Genomic DNA, 24,832 nt, shown 5'->3' with positions numbered 1-24,832 from the left:
AGAGTGGATTTACAATGAATGTCAAATAAAGGCATAGATACAGACGGCTACACTTGAAAAGGACAGATTTTGTTCTGAGCTGCAGGAGTGCATCTCCACTGACTCTGGGACAAAGTGTTGCATTTTTCTCAAAAGCAGTTTGTAATAACCTCAGTATCCAGTCTGCCCACTACCCTTACCCATTATCATTGCAGGTTAATTTTGTTGCAGCTATTGATGTATATGAAGATGGTGATGCTGGTCTACTGTTGTGTTATAACTGTAAGTGCTGTTTTATTTGATCCAGGCAATAGCAAAGAAAGTTTAAAAACATTAATATATCAGTCTGCTTGTATCAATTCTGTTTGTCTGTGGGATATGATTCTACATATTGCTAAGTTAGCAGTTTTTCAATATAATTTTCATTATTGTTTTATGACAAGCTGTGCAGAATGTAGAAACATCAGCTACCTGCTTCTATTTTCAGGGGTTCAAATGAAATTCTCCAATTTTGGAGAACCACCTCTGGAGTTAATTGCTCACTAAAATGTCAGCTCTGAGGTATCCATTATTATAATTGCCTTTCTTTCTTATATGACCCCATTACCAGAGTGTCTGAGCCCCTCACAATCTTTAATGAATCATCCAATGATTAGGACTCTTGCTTGAGACTTTGATGCAATTCCTTGCTCCAGCACAGACTTCCTGTGTAACCTTGGACAAAACAATTAGGTCCCAACTTTTCATCAGTATTTAGACATTGCTGTGCTCCGCACTGCAATGCCTACCTGATTTAGGAGACTATGTGTCATTTTCAAAAAGGTTTCAGGCACTTACGAGCCTAATCCTGTTGATAGTCAATGGAATTTAGGCTCATAACTACCAAAATTCCTTTTGAAAATGAGACTTAGGATCTTAAATTAGGTAGGCACTGCAACACTGAGTGCAGCAATGCTTAAATACCTTTAAGATATTGGGCCTTAGTCTCTATGCCCAGATCACCATCTGTAATGAATGTCATAGCATGACATGAAAACCATGAATTTGATAGAATTTGAGCCATTGTAAAAATAACACTGCAGTTCCTGAGAGACTGGGTGCACAAGTCATTTGATTAATAAAACCTCTGTCTAATATCCCCCAGGCCTCATAGGGAAGTTTCTCCTCTCTGTACATTTCAGTCTTTGGGGAGTGTGAACTGTGCTAATGTATGACTGCGTAAAGGGTGTTTCATGTTGGCCGACAGATACTGTGCCATTGATGTCAACTTCAGAACGTTTCTTGCCCATGTCTCTAGCCACAGAAAAGTAATGGAGGATCAGGGAAGCAAGCAAACACATGATTTCATAAAATATTAATGAATTGTAAAATAAATTATAAATAGCTTTGACATCAAAGTAGACACTTAAAATCAGATTTTACCACAGATGAGACACAATATATTATATATTCTATATTACCTCTGTTTTTCTCCCTTTAAAAATTGTAGTCAGTAAATTCATGTTCTTATGGTTTTAACAGCTGTGCAGGAAGATATAATCCAATTTTCTAAGCCATTTTATTTAATGTCAGTTTGTGTCATTTTCTGTGTGAGGTAACAGATGTTTTTTGTTACAGATGTCTGCTACTACAGAAAGGTATGCCCCTATAATGGGGTTTCTCCTTTGGTCCAGACATCGGCATCAGACTTCCACTTTAGTTGGAACCAGGTTCCTTATGCTATTGGTAAGAAAAGGCTGTGGTAATCTAGTAGGATGGTTTAACATTTTCATTTGGTTTGGAATTGTACTTGGCCCCTACTGGAGCAGCAGTGGGTATTACAGAAATGCAGCCATGTCACACTCAGTTCTAGGGCTGTGCCAGTTCACCTAGATTTTTGCATTTGATAGTTTAGAAATGCTATTCTATATCTATTTGGCAGATTCTTTCCGTGCAAAAACAAAATTCTGAAATCATTGGCTTCTTTTTCTTGTTCTCCTCAGCCCGTTCATTTCCTCCTGCTCTATTTGAGAGATTCCATCTACATCCTACTAAATGTGGAGAGTCAGGTAGTCATACAGGCTTTATGCAGTTGGACACCCATCAGCATTTAGAGGCTGTTTAAAAACTTCTAAAATATTTACACTAGAGAGTGGAGATGCTAGAGAAAGTCAGATTTTCAGGAAACTTCTAGAATTTTTTAAAAACTCTAGGTGCTTTTGTAAAACATCTGATACAAATATATGTTCATAATTTTTCTCACTAATAGCAGCCCTTGTTCCCTTGCAGTTTGTGCTTTCCCTTATATCCTGGCCTTCACTACTGATTCCATAGAGATACGATTAGTGGTGAATGGGAACCTAGTCCACACAGCTGTGGTGCCTGAACTTCAACTTGTTGCATCAAGGGTAAGACATAGGAAAATCCTGTTGGGCCCCTGTGTGAGGTCTCATTACAATGTGTATGTGCAGTTCCTGGTAACACAGACTTCTGGGTGTGCGAGCATAGAATGGAGATTGTTCTGAAGGGGACTGTCTATTAAAATCACAAAAATAGTTGATCCTATATGAGCAAGTTAGGCTGCAGATTATATATGTCATTTGAAACTGTATACTTAGATGTATGATCTTAAAGAAGCACAGGACTGCTCATTTCATTGACTGCAGTGACCATATATATTCCTTATTTGAGTATAAATCTCAAATCCAAGTGCAGCACTATCATTTATATTACCATTGCTTACCCAGAGATGCTCCTTTTCAAATGTCTTTCCCAGTTTCTTTCATTTTACATAGTTAGGAATACCCCTTTCTCTTTTCCACTTGACATTCCTCTGACTGAACACAGGGTAAAGGGGTTTGGTGAGTCACCAGATGTGAGTGCATGGAGTAAGTGCAAATAGGCCAACTTCATCCTTGCGTAATTCCATGACTTCAAGGATGAAGATGGCTTAGTATGTTTTGTGCTTAGCCCTTATATATGCACCTGGAAAAAGGAGGGAGAATTCTCTATTTGTAATAAGGAACAGTGATAGTAAAGGAAAGATTAGGCTACATTTTCTAACTTCATATGAACACAAGTTGCTTATTGAGCCAAACCCTTGGACTCTGGTCCAGTTCCTCAGTTGTATTTGAGGAGCACACAGCATACGTGGGAGGGTAGGAGTGTGCCAATATGGCTTGGTGCTGTTTTTGACCTTCTCCTATTCCTGGAGCCATTTGGGCTGGTCACCTTTGTCCTTCAGGCTACTCTAATGTGCAGTGATTGCCAACAGGGCCAAGGGGCCCAGTCAGGAGTTGACAGCTCTCCAGAAAGCCCAGGCCATACCACCTTCTCTAACTGCGAGTAGAGGGATCATGTAGGAGCTGGCTGCTCTGCCAACTGTATTCCACCAGAGGATTCTTGGATGTCCGCTCCAGATGTCTTTAAGGCCTTTCCATTGTCAAATCAGCATACAATGGCTGCACCATGTAAAGGACAACTCTTTGGGCACGTCTCAATGATAAACTGGGAAGTCTTGCTGTGCTAACAATGTGTTCTTTGTCATTTCAGTCAGATATTTATTTTAAAGCTACTGCAACAGTAAGTGGATCATCCAATAGCAGTTTGAAGGAAACCAGTTCAAACAGTTCTCCTCAGACACCAACAGCTCATGAAATGCCAGAATTCCCTTCTTCCTCAGCAGAAGGTAAAGTATTGTTGGGGCTGGTTGTGTGATGGCTTTGAATTGCTCTGGCAGTTATCACATTTCCAATACCTCTGGGCTTTTGGTTTGGTGAATTTGGAGGTGGTGAAAGATTTTGGATTGACAACCCTTGGGGCTGAAGACCGAAATTTTCTGTTTATTCATAGAAGTGGCTGTGCAAGCTTGCTCTACTTCACCTCCTGCCAGTATCCCTCAGCACTGCTCTGGAGGGACCTTTCCTAAGAGGAGGAGGAGGAAAAGAATCCATTTTCAATGGCCTGCTGAATCTTTGACAACTGTTTTTCAGGGATAAGACTGCAAACAAAGATGCCAATTATGACGGGAAGTTCAGAAAAGAGAGAGTTGCCTACTAAGAACTGAACTGAGACACCCTCCCAACACCCAGCTCTTTTCACCATGGGAGTATTACAGTTCCTTTATAGAATGAAAATAGTAATTAGGCAGCCCCAGCCCCAAAGAGCTTGCAATATCATTTTAGATATGACACGATCAGTGGAGTAACAAACAATAGGGGGGATAAATATGAAATGACAAGGGCCCAATAACAAGATCACACACTGTACACCAGTGGTTCTTAACTAGGGTAACAATTACCCCTGGGAGTACGCAGAGGTCTTCCAGAGGATACATCAACTCATCTAGATATTTGACTAGCTTTACAACAGGCTATGTAAAAAGCACTAGCAAGGTCAGTACAAACTAAAATTTCGTACAGACAGTGACTTGGTTATACTACTCTATGTATTATACACTGAAATGTAATTACAATATTTATATCACAGTTGATTTATTTTATAATTATATGGTAAAATGAGAAAGTAAGCAATTTTTCAGTAATAGTGTATCGTGACACTTTTGTGTTTTTATGTATGATTTTTGAAAGCAAGTAGTTTTTAAGTGAGGTGAAACTTGGGACAACAAATCAGGCTTTTGAAAGAGGTACAGTAGTCCTGGAAAGGTTGAGAGCCACTGCTGTACACCTCTCTAGCTCAGTTAAATATGCTACTGCTGCTGTATAGCTGTGATAGAAAAAAAACAGGGAAAGTAATAATTTTAGTTCTTCAAGTGCTTGCTTACGTCCATTCCATGTTAGGTGTGTGTGCTCACCACGTATACCAGTGCCACAAGTTTTTCCCTCAGTGGTATTTGTGGGGGACTGGGTCTGGTGCCTGCTGGAGTGGCGCACATATGCCGCGATATAAGGGGCGCCACCAGCTCCCGCCACCCCTCAGTTCCTTCCTTCTTACAACCAGTGATGGTGCTAGTACATTTCTTTGCTTCAGCAAACCTTTTCTTCCATAGAACTGTTCATAAGAACAGCATAAGAACATAACGATGGCCATACTGGCTCAGACCAAAGGTCCATCCAGCCCAGTATCCTGTCTACTGACAATGGCCAATGCCAGGTGCCCCAGAGGGAGTGAACCTAGTGATCTCTCTCTTGCCATCCATCTCCACCCTCTGACAAACAGAGGCTAGGAACACCATTCCTTACCTATCCTGGCTAATAGCCATCAATGGACTTAACCTCCATGAATTTATCCAGTTCTCTTTTAAACCCTGTTATAGTCTTAGCCTTCACAACCTCCTCAGGCAAGGAGTTCTACAGGTAGACTGTGCGCTGAGTGGAGAAGAACTTCCTTTTATTTGTTTTAAACCTGCTACCCATTAATTTCATTTGATGGCCCCTATTTTTTATATTATGGGAACAAGTAAATAATGTTTCCTTATTCACTTTTTCCACACCACTCATGATTTTATATACCTCTATCATATCCCCCCTTAGTCTCCGCTTTTCCAAGTTGAAAAGTCCTAGCCTCTTTAATCTCTCCTCATATGGGACCCATTCCAAACCCCTAATCATTTTAGTTGCCCTTTTCTGAACCTTTTCTAATGCCAGTATATCTTTTTTGAGATGAGGGTACCACATCTGTACGCAGTATTCAAGATGCGGGCGTACCATGGATTTATATAAGGGCAATAAGATATTCTCCATCATATTCTCTATCCCTTTTTTAATGATTCCTAACATCCCGTTTGCTTTTTTGACTGCCACTGCACACTGCGTGGATGTCTTCAGAGAACTATCCACGATGACTCCAAGATCTTTCTCCTGATTAGTTGTAGCTAAATTAGCCCCCATCATATTGTATGTACAATTGTGGTTATTTTTTCCAGTGTGCATTACTTTACATTTATCCACAATAAATTTAATTTGCCATTTTGTTGCCCACTCACTTAGTTTTGTGAGATCTTTTTGAAGTTCTTCACAGTCTACTTTGGTTTTAACTATCTTGAGCAGTTTGGTATCATCTGCAAACTTTGCCACCTTGCTGTTTACCCCTTTCTCCAGATCATTTACGAATAGGTTGAATAGGATTGGTCCTAGGACTGACCCTTGGGGAACATCACTAGTTACCCCTCTCCATTCTGAACATTTACCATTTATTCCTACCCTTTGTTCCCTGTCTTTTAACCAGTTCTCAATCCATGAAAGGATCTTCCCTCTTATCCCAAGACAACTTAATTTACATAAGAGCCTTTGGTGAGGGGCCTTGTCAAAGGCTTTCTGGAAATCTAAGTACACTGTGCCCACTGGATCCCCCTTGTCCACATGTTTGTTGACCCCCTCAAAGAACTCTAATAGATTAGTAAGACATGATCTCCCTTTACAGAAACCATGTTGACTTTTGCACAACAATTTATGTTCTACGTGTCTGACAATTTTATTCTTTGCTATTGTTTCAACTAATTTGCCCAACTGATGTTAGACATACCAGTCTGTAATTGCCAGGATCACCTCTAGAGCCCTTCTTAAATATTGGCGTTACATTAGCTATCTTCCAGTCATTGCGTACAGTAGCTGATTTAAAGGACAGGTTACAAACCATAGTTAATAGTTCCGCAATTTCACATTTGAGTTCTTTCAGAACTCTTGGGTGAATGCCATCTGGTCCTGTTGACTTGTTACTGTTAAGTTTCTCAATTAATTCCAAAACCACCTCTAGTGTCACTTCAATCTGTGGTAATTCCTCAGATTTGTCACCTACAAAAGACGGCTCAGGTTTGGGAATCTCCCTAACATCCTCAGCCGTGAAAGCTGAAGCAAAGAATTCATTTAGTTTCTCCGCAATGACTTTATCATCTTTAAGTGCTCCTTTTGTATCTTGATCGTCCAGGGGCTCCACTGGTTGTTTAGCAGGCTTCCTGCTTCTGATGTACTTAAAAAACATTTTGTTATTATCTTTTGAGTTTTTGGCTAGCTGTTCTTCAAACTCCTTTTTCACTTTTCTTATTACATTTTTACATTTAATTTTGCAGTGTTTATGCGCCTTTCTATTTACCTCAATAGGTTTGTTGCAAACCTTTCTATTGTACATAGTTATATCAACTAGTATTAGTTCCCTTAGTGTGTCTAGTTAGTTTTAGTTGTCCCAAATGGGACTTAGGCTCGGGACGGAGCTTACCCTGCTCCCTGGGTTTTAAGAACCGCGACCGCTGTAAGAAACCCATTCCGGTCAGTGACCCCCACACCAGTTGTTTAAGGTGTTTGGGAGAATTTCACATCAGTGACAGGTGTCAAATATGCAAAAGCTTTAAGCCTCGCACTAAGAAAGAGCGGGACATTTGACTTAAAGTGCTCTTTATGGAGTTGGCGCTGACATCAGCACCGGAACAGCTGAGATCGGACTCCGCACCCAGCACCGTGGCGTCAGTGCAGAGCAGCCCGCGGGTGCCATCATCAGACAGATGACCATCCACCTCCCCAGCACCGACCAGTAAAAGGAGGAAGACCGGGAGAAGTCAGTCTCCTGCTCGCAAGGGCAAGGAGAGGGCAGGAGGCGAGTCTAGACCCAACGAACAGCAGCTCATCGACTCCAAGTGGGAGATGCCTTCAGTTGAGCAGGTTAGCCCATCCCGGGATGTGCTGGCCACCCCGGACAGCAGTATGGGAGTCCAGCACCTGGTGATGCCGTTAACTGTTAACCCCAGAGGCCCTGTAGGCGGCGTAGAATATCTTGTCCCACCCGGTGCCACCCACACCGGCGACGGCAGCTCCCAAATCAAGAGGTAAGCCTGCCCTTGGACCTCCCCCTCAGTCCCCATCAATGCTGTACCGCTCGCCACTTCAGGGAGCGTCCCACCAGTGCTTGCCCACGCAGAGCCACCATGCTTTGGACATAGGGCTATATACCAATTGGAGCCTGGGAACTCGACGCGGTGGATCATCTCCTGCATACACATCCCACTCGGAGTGTGGCGGTGGACACAGCCAGGACCAAGACGCCTGGTCTGCCTTGGTGCGGTCCCAGTCTCCGGAACATGGCCCTCCATCCCTGGGCTCGGAGTCGGACCAAGAAACCCTATAGGTGGGGCAAGGTCCTCCACTGGTGACACCAGTTCTCCCTGCAGCACTGTCAGCACTACCGTGGCCACAGGGTCAGTGGCCCATGCTGTGGCACCCTTAGAACCTGTGGGGGTTCACGCAGCTCCCCCAAAGGTACAAGTCAGTGTTGGGAGTCTCTGACAAGCCCTCTGCCACGGTCTCCTGCCCACCTGAGACTAAGGCCGCCATGCCTGGGACCCCCCCGTGTCCAACAGATGGGGGAAGAAGGCCATGCCGATCAGGTCACAGAGGTGGTGACTCTTGCTGCACCTACATCCTCTTTCTCATCACCCGATGAGGCCATCATGGGACCCCCGTCTACGGTCCCCCAGGACGATGCCACAGCTCATCAGGAGCTTTTGAGGAGGGTAACCTCAAACTTGGGGCTAGAAACCAAGGAGCCCTCAGACACTCTCTTCAACATCCTCAGCTCCGCAGCAACTGCTAGAGTCGTGCTGCCAGTACATTAGGGGGAGGCCAAGATTACCAAGGCCTCTGGCAGACCCCTGCATCAATACCCCCAATTTCCAAGTGGGCGGAGTGCAAGTACTATGTGCTCACTAAAGGGTATGAATACCTGTATACCCATCCTTCCCCAAACTTGCTAATAGTGTCCGCTGTCAATCAGCGGGAAAGACAGGGACAACCGGAGGCTGTTCCCAAAAATAAGGAGGCGAAAAAGTTGGACGTTTTTGGGGGAGAGGTTTATTCATCATTGAGCCTACAGCTGAGGGTAGCAAATCATCAGGCTCTAAGGAGCCGTTACGATTTTAATATTTGGTAGTTGATGGCCAAATTTGTTGACTCCCTCCTAGAGGACCCCAGGAAAGAATCCCAGGCCATCTGGAAGAGGGGCAGGGAGTGGCAAGGGCAGCACTTGCAGGTGGCTTCGGACATGGCTGACTGCAGTATGGACCATGCCCTCAGCCCTAACCATGAGGAGGGCAGCATGGCTGTAGTCCTCGGGCCTATGAGTGGAGGTCCAACAGTCCATGCAGAACCTCCTTTTCAATGGCCAAGTTCTGTTTGTGGAGAAAACCGACGATAAGCTGCACGGGTTAAAGGACTTGTGCACCACACTCAAGACCCAGTGCCTCTACCTGGAGCAGCAAAGAAAGCATTTTAAGCAGGAGCCTTTCCAGAAGAAGGGCAAGGGCTACCAACACCATCAGGGCCAACAGCCCTCTATCTTGACACAGGCCAGCTTTTCCCCCTCCCAGCAGGGGTCGAAACGGGCATTTTGAGGATGCGTCCAAGGACGACATTCCAGCCACTGTCCTGGATCCTGCCCCCTTCTGTTTCTCCAACCAACTTTTTCATTTTTCCTCCCAGCCTGGGTGTCTATAACATCAGACCATTGGGTCTTCAATACTGTGGTGCAGGGCTATACCCTCCAGTTTGTTTCTATCCCCCATCCCTCCCCGCGGACCCCTCTCACGAGAGGGTGCAAGGCTCAGGAGGTGCAAGGCTTGCTGCAGATGTAGGCCTTGGAAAAAGTCCCCCTAGACCTTAGGGGCAAGGAGTTCTACTCCTTTTATTTTCTGATCCCAAAGGTCCCATCCTGGACCTGTGAGCCCTCAACAAGCATCTCAAGAAGTTGAGCTTCCGCATGGTTTCCCTGGCCTCCATCATCCCCTCCCTGGATCCGGGAAACTGGTATGCCACCTGTCCTGTCCCCTGCTCACTTGCAACTTCCCAGTTCCTAATGGGATCCAAACCCTAAAATAAATTCATTTTACTCCGTATAAAGCGTATACAGGGTAAACTCATAAATTGTTATCCCTCTAGAACACTGATAGAGGGATATGCACAGCTGTTTGCTCCCCCAGGTATTAATACTTGCTCTGGGTTAACTAATAAGCAAAAAGTGATTTTATTAAATATAAAAAGTAGGATTTAAGTGGTTCCAAGTAATAGACAGAACAAAGTGAATTACCAAGCAAAATAAAACAAAAACACACAAGTCTAGGCCTAATACAGTAGGAAACTAAATGCAGGTAAATCTCACCCTCAGAGATGTTCCAATAAGCTTCTTTCACAGACTAGACTCCTTACTAGTCTGGGTCCAGCAGTCACTCACACCCCTGTAGTTACTGTCCTTTGTTCCAGTTTCTTTCAGGGATCTCTTTGGGGTGGAGAGGCTATCTTCTGAGCCAGCTGAAGACAAAATGGAGGGGTTTCCAGGGTCTTTGTTCTCCTGTGTAACATCACAGTCACAAGATGGAGTCTTTAGCCACCTGGGCAAGTCACATGTCTGTGAATGATTCAGCTTTTTGCAGGCTGACGCCATTGTTTACATGTTAGTTTGAATGTTCCCGGGAAAGCTCAGATGTGGATTGGCATCTCCCAAAGTCCATTGTTAGTTAAGTACTCCCAATTACTTGAATAACCCCTTCACACGATGTTGACCAAATCTGCCTTATGTGCTTCCTACAGCAGACACTTTAAATACAAGCATAGAGCCAATGCTCATAACTTCAGATATAAAAATGATACATGCATACAAATATAATGAATATATTCAGTAGATCATAGCCTGTGCAAAGATATGTTACATGGCATATCTAGAATAAAACATATTCCAGTTATGTCATATTTACACTCATAAGCATATTTCTTTAAAGTATTATGGGGTGCAATGTCACAGCGCCCTTGACTTAAAGGACTCGTACTTTGATATAGTGATCTTTCAAGGACACAGACGCTTCCTCCACTTCACAGTGGGATCCGCAAACTACCAGTTCACAGTGCTCCCCTTCGGCCTGGCTATGGCACCGAGGGTGTTTACAAAATGCATGTCGGTGGTGGTGTCTCACCTCAGGCGTTCAAGTATCCTGATCTACCCGTACCTGGACGACTGGCTGGTCAAGGGTCACTCCAGATCCCAGGTCCAGGACTCCTTCGCGATGCTGTTGACCATGTGCAGGAGACTAGGCCTGTTGATAAACGAGGAAAAATCAACATTAGTCCCTGTACAAAAGATAGAGTTTATCAGGGAGGTCCTTGACTCTGCCAGAGCAAAGGAGTTTCTGCCGCATCACAAGTTCGAGACCATGAGGGACCTCATTGCTGGAGTCTCTGCATTTCCTCTCACAATGGCCAGTGTCTGCCTACGGCTGCTGGGCCACATGGGCGGTGTGCACATATGTCGTCCGCCATGCGAGGCTCCGAAATGCGATCCCTCCAGCAATGGCTGGCTATGGACTGTGCCCCGTCCAGGGATCACATGGACAAGGTCATCACCATCCTATCAGAGGTACTCACAGTGCTGCAGTGGTGGACCGACCCTGGAACAGTCTTCGAAGGAGTCCCGTTCGATACCCTGTGACCTTCAGTGTCGCTGATATCAGATGCCTTGGACTTTGGCTGGGGAGCTCAAGGCACGTGGTCCACAGAGGAGATGACGTTGCATATAAATGTTAAAGAGCTCAGGTCAGTTTGCCTGGCCTGTGGAGTGTTCCTCCTGCAGTTATCCGGCCAAGTGGTTTGAGTGCTGATGGACTACACGGTCTCGATGTTTTACATCAACAGGCAAGGAGGAACGTGCTTGTCGGCCCTCTGTCAAGAGGCACTCCGCCTATGCGATTTCTGTATCCAGCACGTGATCCACCTGGAGGTGTATCACCTTTCTGGCGTCAGGAACTTGCTGGCAGATTGCCTCAGCAGGTCCTTCTTTTCTCACCACGAGTGGTCGCTCCACTCAGTAGTGTTCCAGATGCTCTTCCAGAGGTGGGGAACTCCCCGAGTAGACCTGTTCGCCACCAGGCAGAACAGGAAATGTCATCAGATTTTCTCCCTGCAGGGTCTTGGGAAAGTTGCTCTTTCAGACGCCTTTCTCCTGTCCTGGTGGAGAGACCTGATGTATGCGTTCCCACCCATCCTGCTAGTCAGCAGATGGATAAGGCTCGAGTCATTGTGATCGGTCCAGTGTGGCTGTGCCAGCATTGGTTCGGCATGCTATTGGATCTGGTAGTAGTCTCCCATGGCCTCTGCCCAGCCATCCGGACCTTCTCTCACAAGACCACGGTCATCTCCTGCACCCCAACCTTGCCTCCTTCCAGCTCATGGCGTGGATGCTGCATGGTTGAACCCAGAGGAACAAGCCTGCTCCAGGGAGTTGCACCAGGTCCTTTTGGGAAGTGGAAAACCCTCCACTAGGGCGACTTACCTGGCGAAGTGGACGAGATTCTCCCACTGGGTGTCTAAAAGTAGCGTCTCTCCAGTGCACTCTTCGCTGCAGTCAATCTTGGAATACCTACTCCTCCTGAAAAATCAGGCCTGGCCCTCTCGTCAATCAAGGTTCATCTAGGTGCCATCTCGGCTTTTCATCCACCGATCCAGGGTAGATCGGTGTTCTCACACGAGATGTCCATCAGGTCTCGAAAGGCTCTTCCCTCCTGTTAGGGATCCTGTCCCATAGTGAGACCTCAGTCTGGTTCTCTTCAGATTCACGGGTCTGCCTTTTGAGCCCTTAGGCTCTTGTTCCCTTTCTCACCTGTCATGGAAAGTCGCCTTTATTGTGGCAGTGACATCGGCTAGATGGAATTGCCATATGCGATCTTCTACAAAGACAAGGTACAGCTGCGACCCTAGCTGGCCTTCCTGCCGAAGGTGGTGTCTTCCTTCCATATCAACAAGGACATCTTCCTCCTGGTGTTCTGTCCTAAGCCTCACAAGACGAATGAGAAGAGGCGGCTGGACATCCAACGTGCCTTGGCATTTTACCTGGAGCATATCAAGTCCTTTTGCAGGTTGACACAGCTCTTCATTGTGACAGTGGACAGGATGAAGGGCCTGCCGGTCTCCTCTCAGAGGATCTCTAACTGGATCACTTCCTGCATCTGGACCTGTTATGAGTTGGCGCAGGTTCAGCCACCGCCATTGGTGAAGACCCACTCGACGAGAGCAGAAGCGTCCTTGGCGGCCTTCCTGGCACATGTCCCCCATCCAGGACATTTGCAGAGCCACGACATGGTCTTCAATTCACATGTTCACAGCACACTACACCACGCCATCATCCAGCAGGCCAGGGATGACGCTGGGTTTGGCAGAGATGTGTACACATACAAAATGGAAAATGACTGCCTAGGAAGGAGTACTGCAGAAAGGGATCTGGAGGTCATAGTGGACCACAAGCTAAATGTGAAGCAAATATCATTCTGGGATGTATTAGCAGGAGTGTTGTAATCAAGACATGAGAAGTAATTCTCCCATCCTACTCCATGCTGATTAGGCCTCAACTGGAGTAGTGTGTCCAGTTCTGGGCGCCACATTTCAGGAAAGATGTAGACAAATTGGAGAAAGCCCAGAGAAGAGCAACAAAAATGATTAAAGGTCTCGAAAACATGACACATGAGGGAAGACTGAAAAAATTGGGTTTGCTTACTCTAGAAAAAAGAAGACTGAGAGGGGACATAACAATTTTCAAGTACGTAAAATGTTGTTACAAGGAGGAGGGAGAAAAATTGTTCTACTTAACCTCTGAGGAAAAGACAAGAAGCAATGGGCTTAAATTGCAGCAAGGACAGTTTAGGTTGGACATTAGGAAAAACTTTAACTGTCAGAGTGGTTAAGCACTAGAATAAATTGCCTAGGGAGGTTGTGGAATCTCCATCGTGGATTTTTGAGAGCAGGTTGGACAAACACCTGTCAGGGATGGTCTAGATCAGTGGTTCTCAACCTTTTTACCATTGGGGGCTGCATCCATTACTACCGGTATGGCCCTGACGATGTCACATGGGTTGCAGCTCTGTGCTGATTGGGCTGCAGGTTGAGAACCACTGATCTAGATAATACTTAGTTCTGCCATGAGTACAGGGGACTGGACTAGATGACCTCTCAAGGTCCCTTCAAGTGCTACAATTCTATAATCTGTTACCTATGTGGGTATTTATAGATTGTAATCAAGTCATCCCTTAACCTTCTCTTTGTTAAGCTAAATAGATTGAGAGAATCTATTCCTTGAGTCATAAGGCATGTTTTCTAATCCTTTAATCATTCTCATGACTCTTCTCTGAACCTTCTCTCCAATTTATCAATATCCTTCTTGAGTTGTGGGAACCAGAACTGGACATGATATTCCAGCAGTGGTTGCACCAGTGCCAAATGCTGAGGTAAAATAACTTCTGTACTCCTATCGGGGTTCCCCTGTTTATGCATACCAGGATTGCATTAGCTCTTTTGGGTCCTGTGCCACACTGGGAGCTCATGCTTAGATGATTATCCACCAGGTTCCCCAAATCTTTTTCAGAGTCATTGCTTCTTAAGACAGCGTCCCCTGTCCTGTAAGTATTGCCTACATTCTTTCACATAACAAGAACCTAATGCCTAGAAACTGAAGCCATACAAATTAATATTAGAAACAAGACACACATTTTTAACTATGAGGGCAATTAACCATTAGAACAAACTACCAAGAGAAGTGGTGGATTCTCCATCTTCATGTCTTCAAATCAGACTGGATTCCTTTTTGGAAGATATGCTTTAGTTAAACACAAGTTATTGGGCTCATTACTGGTGTAACTGGATGAAATGTAATGGCCTGTGATATACAGTTGGTCAAACTACAGGAGGGTAAAATGAGGGAAGATATGAGCACTTAGCACACAATTGAGATATTGAAAACAAAATTAATCAAGGAGCCAAAGGATACAAAGAGAAGAAATTACTGAATTGCCTATATACTAATGCGAGGAGCCAAGGAACAAACAAGAGGAATTGGAATTGCTCATTTATCAGCATAAATCTGATGTAGTTGTATTACTGAAACTTGGTGGGATGATTTGACAACTGGAATGTTAAAATCAATGGTTATAACCCATTTATGAAGGGCTGAGTGGCAAAAGGGGAGAGGGAGTGGAACTCTGTCAAACATTAACTGTTTCCAAATCACTGATAACTCAGAAGAAAATGATCTTGGTTATGTTTCAGTGTCCTAACACAGAGGTTCTCAACCTTTGTCCTACTGAAACTCCCTCAACATGCTATAAAAATTCCATGGCCCACCCATGCCACAACAACTGTTTTTCAGTAGATTAAAAGCCTGGGCCGGTATTAGGGGGTAGCAAGCAGAGCAATTGCCCAGGGCCTCACGCCACGGGGGGCCCCACGAAGCTAAGTTTCTCAGGCTTCAGCTTCAGCCTGGGGAGGAGGGGCTTGGGCTTCAGCCCTGACCAGCAGGGCTCAGAATTCAGCTTTCTGCCCTGGGCCCCAGTGAGTCTAATGCTGGGCCTGTGGTCTGGTTTATTTTCGCAGACCCCCTAAAACCTGCTCACGGCCCCTGGTTGAGAACTCCTGTCCTAACAGATAAAGCACAAGATTGGGTACTAGTTGATGTCTGCTACAGACCCCCCATATCACACTAGGGAACAGGATGACTGACTCTTTACACATGTATCTATAACGTGTAGGGGGGAAAAACTGTGATCCAGATGTGGCCTCACCAGTGCCGAATAGCGGGGAATAATCACTTGCCCCAATCTGTTGGCAATGCTCCTACCAATGCAGCCCAATATGCCGTTAGTGTTCTTGGCAACAAGGGCACATTGTTGACTCATATGCAGTTTCTCGTCCACTGTAATCCCCAGGTCCTTTTTTGCAGAACTGCCACTTAAGCAGTCGGTCCCGAGCCTGTAGCGGTGCATGGGATTCGTCCGTCCTAAGTGCAGGACTCTGCACTTGTCCTTGTTGAACCTCATCAGATTTCTTTTGGCCCAATCCTCCCATTTGTCTAGGTCACTCTGGACCCTATCCCTACCCTCCAGCGTATCTACCTCTCCCCCCAGCTTTGTGTCCTCCACAAACTTGCTGAGGGTGCAATCCATCCCATCATCCAGATCATTAATGAAGATGTTGAATAAAACTGGCCCCAGGACCAACCCCTGAGGCACTCTGCTTGATACTGGCTGCCAGCTAGACATCGAGCCATTGATCACTACCCGTTGAGCCCGACAATCTAGCCAGATTTCTATCCACTTTATAATCCATTCATCCAATCCGTACTTCTTCAACTTGCTGGCAAGAATACTGTGGGAGACCATATCAAAAGCTTTGCTAAAGTCAAGGTATATCACATCCACCCCTTTCCCCATGTCCACAGAGCCAGTTATCTCATCATAGAAGGCAATTCAGGCATGACTTGCCCTTGATGAATCCATGTTGACTGTTCCTGATCACCTTCCTCTCCTCCAAGTGCTTCAAAATGGATTCCTTGAGGATCTGCTCCATGATTTTTCCAGGGACTGAGGTGAGGCTACCTAGTCTGTAGTTCCCCGGATCCTCCTCCTATCAGCCTGATCTTAACCCCAGGCAAAATAATGGAGTGGCCGATACAGGACTCAATTAATAATGGAAAATAATGTAATTAATACAAATCAGCATGGGTTTATGGAAAATAGAGCCTGTCACACTAACATGATATCCTTTTTTTTAACGTGACTACAAGTTTGGTTGATGTAATATACACAGGGGAGATAGAACCAAGCACTCTATGAACATCCAAGGAGAGGAGAGCGTGATGTGCCGGGGAGGCATGTGGTTTAGCCTGAAAAGTGAAGAGATGCACGCATTGGTTGATGTGGAATGGGGATGCCACTTTGGTAAGGAATTTGGGGTGGAGGCAGAGGGAGACTTTGGCCTTATGGAAAATAGTGAAAGGGGAACCACCATCTTAGTAGGTTTGCTCATGTGACATGCAGAGGTAATGGCCATGGCAAGATGACATTCATGGAAAGATGTGCAAGGGAACACGTAGCAAATGGAGGGTGGTTCACTGAGGGGTGGAAAGAATTAAATTAAGGCACTGGGGGGAGTTGGCTAATGGATGGGTGGAAAGACATTAAGGAGGCCGCAGAGGAAGCAGATGGTAGATGGGTAAGGATGGAGAAACCATCTATCTGAGGGATAAAGGCACTGAGTGCTGCCAGGTGGACACAAACTGAAGAATGGGCAAGTCCAGATTGCCGGAGGTGGAGGAGGTAGTCCAAAGTGACAGGAATGGAAGTGTCATTCTAGGAATAGCTGGGGTCACGGGACCAGACGGTGAAGCTACTCCATTTCGCCTCATAGGATGTTCTAGTAGACGGTCATTGACCATGAGTGAGGATGTTGCAGATGGTAGTGGAGCATGCCATGTCTACATTCGAGCACCATCCAAATACCAGGCTGTTAGGTGAAGTGGACTTGGATTAGGGTGTCACATGCGGCTTGGGTTGGCAGACTGGGGGGCAGGCAAAGAGGAAAAGGTCTGTAAATGAATACTGCTGGGCCCAAGCAGGAGCCACAAGGAGGACCTTCACCCAATCCAGATGTATTTTGTGCAAGACTTGGAGGAGTAGGGGGATGGGCAGTGAGACATAACGAAGCTCATTGGTCCATGGAAGGAGAGGGGCATCACCCTGAGAGCCTGGGCCAAGGACCCCTTTGGAGCAGAAAAGGGGTAGCTTGTGGTTGTCTGCTATAGCAAAGAGGTCCTAGTAAGGTGGGCTCCATTGGTGAGAGACTGAGTGGAGCATGGGATCGTGGAGTTCCCACTCGTGGTTGGCATGGAAAGAGCAACTGAAGATGTCCACAGGGGAGTTGCTGGTACTTGGGAGGTGTACCGCTTGGAGAGTGATGCCGTGTTTGAGGCACCAATACCACAGAAGAATGGCTTCCACACAATGGGAGGGAGAAAGGGTTCTGTCTTGTTTGTTGACATACAGGACCGTTGCCATGTTGTCAGAGAGCATTTGGACATGATGGGTGCAGAGGAATGGCAGAAGGGTTTGACATTGATGTTTAGTCTGGCTTCCCTGTGTGATCATAGGCCTTGAGCCGTGTGTCCTTTGACACGAGCACCCAACCTGCTGTGGAAGCATCTGTAGTCAGGGCAGTGAGTGGCACTGGAGGCATGGAGGGGATGCCCATCAGCACTGAGGACGGCGTGCACCATCACATGAGGGAGATGAGGACAGGCGGGAGAAGGACCGTCTTGGTGAGAGGAACCCTTTATGGATTGTATGTCGAGTGGAGGCAGTGTTGGAGACCGCGCATATAGAGGCATACGAAGGGTGTCACCACAGTGCAAGCCGCCATGTGACCTAGGAGCAAGAGGCATGGCCTGACAAGAGTGCACAGCTAGCGGCGAATTCAAGTGACAAGAGAGGTGAGTGTGGCAAAGCTCTCTGATGGCAGGAATGTGCTGGCCACTACAGAGTCAAGATGCGCTCCTATGAAGATGAGGCTGCAAGTGGGGATAAGGACTGATTTTTCCTCATTGATTCAGACTCCGAGGTCAGCTTGCAATGTCTGGAGAGCATGGAGTGTGGGAAGGTGCAACAAGGAGCCAGTCATCAAGGTAGAGAAAAAAGGAATGACCCAGACGGCGCATGTAGGCTGCAATGATGGTGAAGACCTTGGTAAATACCTTGGGTGCAGTAGCAGTGTCAAAGGGGAGGACCTTTAACTGATAATGAGAATCACCCATGACAAAGACAAGAAATTTGCAGTGGGCGGAATGAATGTCTATATGAAAATAGACATCCTTCAGATTGAGATCCGCGAACCAGGCTCCTTTGGGGAGACACAGAAGTATCAGGGGGAGTGTAACCATCTGGAAGCAGAACTTGTGGATAGATTAGTTGAGCAATCGGAAGTCCAGTATAGGGCAAATGCCAGCTCCTTTCTTCACTATGAAGAAATAGGGGGAGTAAAAGCCATGGTTGCAATAGTACTGCAAGACTGGCTCTATGGCACCCTTTTGCAGAAGGGTATCTGCTTCCTGGTGGAAGAAGTGGTATTGGGAGGGGTCCGATGGGCAACCACTGGAAGAGTGGTGGGGAGGAAAGGAAGGAACTCTGAGGTAGCCCCAGCAGACATTATCCAGCACCCAGTGTTTGGTGGTAATTGAGGCCCAGGTGTGGGTGAAAAGGGTAAGGCAGCCACCAAAGATGACATGGGGCGTAGTTGGTAGGTTGGAGGAAAGTTTGAAGTTCTCTGTACAGAAGTCAAAAGTTTTGACTAGGGGTGTGGTGGGTGAACATGGAGGCAACTGAGATAGAAGCCAAAGGTTATTGCAGATGCTGGGAGCATTGTCGGCGACAAGGTTGTTCAGGTTGGTGCTGGGGGTAAGGCTGGTAAGCCTGGTAGGTGGTTTGGCGAGGGCAAGAGGAGGATCAGTTTTGACAATGTGTGAGGTCTGGCGTGTAGAGGCCTAGGGAGTGGCAGGTGGTTCTGGAGTCCTTGAGGGAGTGAAGGGATTCATCTGTTTTATCACTGAATAGTTTGTTGTTATCAAAGGGAAGGTCCTGCAAAGTTATTTGGACCTCCATCGGACAGCCGCTTGACTGAAGCCATGAATCACAGTGAAGTACCACCCCAGGGGCCAGCAACCGGGAAAAGGTGTCAGCGGCATCCACTGTGCCCTCATCAACTAGAGACTGGAATTCCTGCTGCTTATCCAGGAGGAGGAATTCAGTGAATTGGTCCGGTGTTGCATGTGAGCAGGAATCATACTTGGCCAGTATGGCTTCGTAACTGGTTATGAGGAATTGTCGTCCCACAGAGGAATAGACCCTATGCCCGATAAGGTCAATTTTTTTGACTGCACGATCCAGTGGGGTAGAGTGGAGGTGGTGGTGTTGGTCGTGCTCCATGGCCACTTGGACTACTAAGGAGTTATGGGGTGGGTGTTGGAAAAGGAGGTCCATACCCTTGACGGGCACAAAGTAGCAATGTTCCACTGTCTTCAGGGTAAGTGTACATGATGGAGGGGTGTGCCAAAGCACCTGAGCCAGCTGGAGAATGATGTTAGGGATGGGCAGGGCATTGTGGGCAGAGCCTGGAGGCTGAAGGATATCCAGGAAATGATCCTGAGGGTTCTGTATGTCCTCTATGGGAAGATTGTAATCATTGGCCATGCATTGCAAGAGGGCTTGATATTGGGCACGCTCATCTGTAGGAAAGCGGGTGGGGAGGGTATGAGAGGATCATCCAGGGTGGAGGAGGCGCTGGTGTTGACCGACGGTGCCAGTGGTTCCAGAGGTGCCATTGGTGCGGGCAGGTCCAGTGGAATGGGAGCATCCGCAGAAGTGTCATAGGTTGCAGTAGTCGACAGAGAACGTTGGTGATGCATCCACCGTTGGTATGGGTCCCAAGCTGCCCAATAGGGCCAGGCGTATGGGTCACTCAGAACTGATGGTTCCCTTGGATAAGTGAACCACGGATCCGCTAAGTGCTCGTAAGGTGGAGGATGGTGGTCCTCTAGTATCCGGGCTGTACGAGAGGGCAGGAGAAAAAGGCGGGTCCACCACGGAGGACCAGTCCAAGCCCAAAGATGGTTCCAGCAGAGGCGGAGCTGTCGGAGCAGTGCGGTGGAGAGCCCACAAATAGCAGCATCAGCTCAGCTGTGGGTGTTAATGGGGACATGCATCCCAGTGTGCGCAGGGCCTGGCGGGAGACCTCCAACGGTCCTGGCAGAGTGGACGGTAACGGTGGTGAAGGCTGCAATGCCACCTGGTCGAAGTTGTCATCGCTGGAACAGGGTGCCGAGACTTATGCTCCAAGCGGGACTTCTTAAGCGGGACTTCTTAAGCGGGACTTATGCTCCAAGCGGGAGGGCCTCCTGTTCTGCACGCAACTTTTCACCTGACCTGGCACAGCTCAGGGAGGAAACGTTGCGCTTTGGAGCGGTCCCCATCAGGGATCTGCCCTTGTGTCCATGCGAGTGCTTCTTATGAGCATGGCGTTTGGAAGGAGGCGGCGGTGCCGCTGGCGCTGGGTGGGACGGGCCTGGAGCGGAGCTGACTCCTGGGCGGACCAGAGGTCCATCGGTGCCAGTTCCTGTGGAGGGCCTGGGTCCATAGCCCCCTCATTAGGAATTTGCAGAGATGAAGCTCACAAGCTTCCTGAATTCTAGGTGGGAAGGAGCAGCAGATGGAGAAGCACGCTGCTACATGAGCTTCACCCAGACAGTATAGGCGCCTTTGGTGTTCTGGGAATTCCTACAGCTAATTCCTAACTAAACTAACAACTATGAGCTAAGGGAAAATGAGGAACGGACAACTACTGTACAACTAACTATATACAATATACGATCTGAGAATGTAATTTTTGAAAGAATAGCAATGAAGATAGAGAAATGAGGTTTCCGACTGTGGCCATGCAATGGTAAGAGGGAACTGTAGTGTCGTTGACCCCCACAGCTTCTTAAAGCCTTGGACACACCATGCCGTGGATGCACGTGTGAGTCAACGGACACTAATATGAACAGTTCTGGCGCATGGCACGCATGCACATCCGTGATTGGAATCAACATAGAGACCATCACTCGAAGAATAACTTATAGCACAGTTTCAGAGTTATAAAGTACCAGTAACATTATTAGTTTAAACAATCCTATCAAAGAAAGCTGCAAAGGGGTCCCTGTGAAGTTACTGCCCAGCTGCTCATAGTGGATCTCTGATGGTAACATTGAAAAGGGGAGCTTGCATTCCCATTGTCTTCAACTGCATGTAAACTATTTTAACAAAGGGAACAGCAATCCCTGTTTTCCCCTCTGTGTTCTGTATCAATAAAATGCTATAGTCACTTCACTATAAAATCATACTCTGTTAACAGCATCCACTGTCTAGTTCACGGGCGGGCAAACTTTTTGGCCTGAGGGCTGCAATGGGTTTCAGAAATTGTATGAAGGGCTGGTTAGGGGAGGCTGTGCGTCCCCAAACAGCCAGGCATGGCCCGGCCCCTGCCCCCTATCTGAGCCCCACATGCACACTTTTCGTCCCCTGACAGCCCCCCCGGTACTCCTGCCCCATCCAACCCCCCCCCATTCCCTGATGCCCCCCTGCCCCATCCAACCCCCTGCTCTCTGTCCCCTGATCATCCCCGGACCCCGTCGCCCCTAACTGCTCCCTGCCGTCCCATTCAACCTCCCTCTCCTTCCTGATTACTCCCCAGGACCCCTGCCCCATCCATCCCCCCCGCTCCCTGACCACCCCCAGAACCCCCACTCCTGACTGTCCCCCAACGCCCCATCCAACCCCCCTCTCCTTCCTGACTGCCCCCCCAGGACCCGCCCCATCCAACCACCCCTTCTCCCTGACTGCCCCCAGAACCCCTGCCCCCATTCAACCCTGTTCCCTGCCCTCTGACCTCCCCAAACCCTATCCACACCCTGGCCCCTGACCACCCCCCAAACTCCTCTGCCCTCTATCCATCCCCCTCCCCCACTCCCTGCCCCCTTACCGTACTGCCTGGAGTACCGATGGCTGGTGGCGCGGCTGCACCAGGACAGGCAGCCGCGTCACCCGGCTGGACCTAGCCACACACCATGCAGCACAGAGCAACGAGTCAGGCTGGGCTCTGCAGCCTCGCTGCCCCAGGAGTTCGCAGCCCCACCGCCCAGAGCATTGAGCTGGCAGCACAGTGAGCTGAGGCTGCGGGGGGAGGGGGAACAGCAGGGGAGGGGCCAGGGGCTAGCCCCCCGGGCCAGGAGCATCAGGGGCTGGGCAGAGTGGTCCCACGGACCGGATATGGCCCACAGGCCTTAGTTTGCCACCTCTGGTCTAGTTCCAGTGTGCTTTTATGTCCAATTGTTGTCTGTTTACTTAGATGGTAAGTGCTGCAGGTAAATGGCTATGTCTTCGTTATGACTAGCTGAACATGTTGTCACCACTCAAGTGATAAAAAATAATGTGTCAAATTATTATTTCTTTGAAAATATGAAAATCTATTTCTGGTTATTTTTTCTGTGTTTCAGGTGAAGTTCAGTATAAAAACGTATACAAAATTCCTCTCAGTAACCTGGTTGGGAGGAGCATTGAACGACCTCTGAAGTCACCATTAGTCCCCAAGGCCATCACCACCCCAACGTCCAGTGTTATTGCCTCGGCTCCTGTCAGTCACTCATTATCTTTGTCTCGTATGGAAATTAAAGAAATTGCAAGCAGGACACGCAAAGAACTACTAGGTAAAGCCTCTTGATCGATATAATCAATTCCCAATTATACTACCTAGAGTCTGTGTCACCCATTTAGATTTCTGGAGTGACACATAGCAGAAAATACTACAAAAATAAGATGTCAGCTGGTGAAAAAGCAGCCTCTTTGTAAAAAGGCTACATGCTTTAAAGAAAACATAAAAACTTTGGTAATCTGGTGTCTGATTCACTAATGCACACAGTAGGTCTGTACTCTAACCCAGTCATAACGTAGCCAGTGTCTGAAGCCAGTGAAAGGTATTGTAGCTATAACAGCCCCATGAATGTTTAATCTCTTTTTTGAAAACTAAGTCTTTTATTCCTTTATTGAGGCCTCTTGGATGAGAAAGTTCCCAAATCAGAAGTAGCACAGAAGCAAAAGAAGGTTCCTCGAAAACCATCAGACCCCAAGCAGGGAGCAATAAGGTCAACAAGCAGTGACAGGTAAAGAGGAGGATTTAAAAAAGAAGCACACTAAATGAGAGGGTAAAATCCTTGGGGCATGAACTGTGTTTTCCTTTGTGTAGTGCAATGGGTCCTGACCCTGAGTGGGCTGCTGGGTTGTACTGTAATATTAATGATAATTTTAAACTATAACCCGTTTTAAAAAAAATTCCATAACGCTGCCCTGGTGTAGTGTCAGAACTGGGACCAGTAATAATTTTGGCTAAGGATTGTCAATATTTTCATATCATCTCTGGTTTCTAGGTGTTTATAGCCTTTTTGAATTATATCTGGCTGTACCTAGGAACCAAATCATGGACCGATGAACAAAACCAGACTAAATGTGCCTTGATAGGGTAACTACCATGTTTGCGCCTCTCTCAGAAGATTTTGGCAAACAGATTTGCAGATTTTGGATTCACTGGTGAGACAGGGTCAGGCCAGACAGCTACAGGAGAGTGCAGGAAGGAAGGTATAATCCTTTGATAAGTAGGTCCCTCTTCCCTGGGTAACTGAGCAGGGGTTACTCCAGGTTAATTAGCCAATTAAAAACCTGCCAGAATGGGGTTAAAAGCCTTCCCCCCCAGCCAGTCAGGGGGGTGATAGGTGTTGTGAGAATGAAGGCAAGCTGTTGGAGAGCTGAGCGGTGCGGAAGCTGACATGGACCAGGGGAGAACCCCACAGGTATAGAGACTGGGGAGAAACCCTACCCTAAACAGGAGTTAAGGACCCTTCCAGGTCCAAAGACCTGAAGAAAAGGACCCTGCCAGAGGGGAGAGACTGAGCCTTGCATTTGGTGTGATGCTGCCACACCCGAAAGGACTACCAGAGACTAGGGGCTTTCCCTCCCCCGGCAGGAGGATCGGGAGGAACCTTGCCCAAGTAAAGTCGGGACAATAAGCCAAGAGGCGTGGGGAAATAACCCAGGGAAGCTAGCAGATTTCTTGGGAATTGGCAGCATGAGGCTGCTATTTGTAGGGTCCCTGGATTGGGGCCTGGAGTAGAGGGCAGGACTGGGCCCCCTTTCCCCTTTTCCTCTTATTGGATGTCCACTGAGGAGGCCAGAAGCCCCAGTGAAGCAGTGAGGGTCTAGCAGGCCCAGAAACAGGAAGGCTGCTTGGAGACAGTATTTCCCTGCCCACCATAAAATGGGAGGGGAGGGATTCTGAGAGACAAGACGCTATCCTGACCCACTGCTAGAAAGAAGCGTGGGACCCACCGAGACGGAGAAGTCCTGTTCCCTCTTTACAGTCCTTGCTGACTATATAGAATTTCTCTAAATTGCCTCCCCCTCAGCCCTGCTGCTCCTGCAATACTCAGTGCACTATGGAATCTATACTTGAGAAGAGCAAAGGCAGGATTTGGCCCAGACATGACCGGT

At 47.3% G+C, this 24,832-nt stretch overlaps 1 protein-coding gene across 11 annotated transcripts in view; it reads left to right on the top strand.

The window, feature by feature from the left end:
• GARNL3 (GTPase activating Rap/RanGAP domain like 3) overlaps positions 1-24,832 on the top strand; it is a 194,203-nt gene that overhangs the window by 167,223 nt on the left and 2,148 nt on the right. For 9 of the 11 annotated variants that reach the window (XM_075120473.1, XM_048823447.2, XM_075120472.1 and 6 more), the window contains 6 exons: positions 195-261; positions 1,597-1,704; positions 2,248-2,366; positions 3,511-3,646; positions 22,789-22,998; positions 23,340-23,451. In XM_075120473.1, the coding sequence (XP_074976574.1) occupies positions 195-261; positions 1,597-1,704; positions 2,248-2,366; positions 3,511-3,646; positions 22,789-22,998; positions 23,340-23,451 (752 nt within the window). Of the gene's footprint in view, positions 1-194; positions 262-1,596; positions 1,705-2,247; positions 2,367-3,510; positions 3,647-22,788; positions 22,999-23,339; positions 23,452-24,832 lie in introns of those variants that run through there. The other 2 variants (XR_012665260.1, XM_075120477.1) reach the window with 2 other exon arrangements.

This window comes from Caretta caretta, chromosome 16 (assembly GCF_965140235.1).
Source record: "Caretta caretta isolate rCarCar2 chromosome 16, rCarCar1.hap1, whole genome shotgun sequence".
NCBI classification, from domain to species: domain Eukaryota; kingdom Metazoa; phylum Chordata; order Testudines; family Cheloniidae; genus Caretta; species Caretta caretta.
Note: the sequence above shows the minus strand (reverse complement) of the source record. Positions and strands in the feature narration are given on the sequence as shown.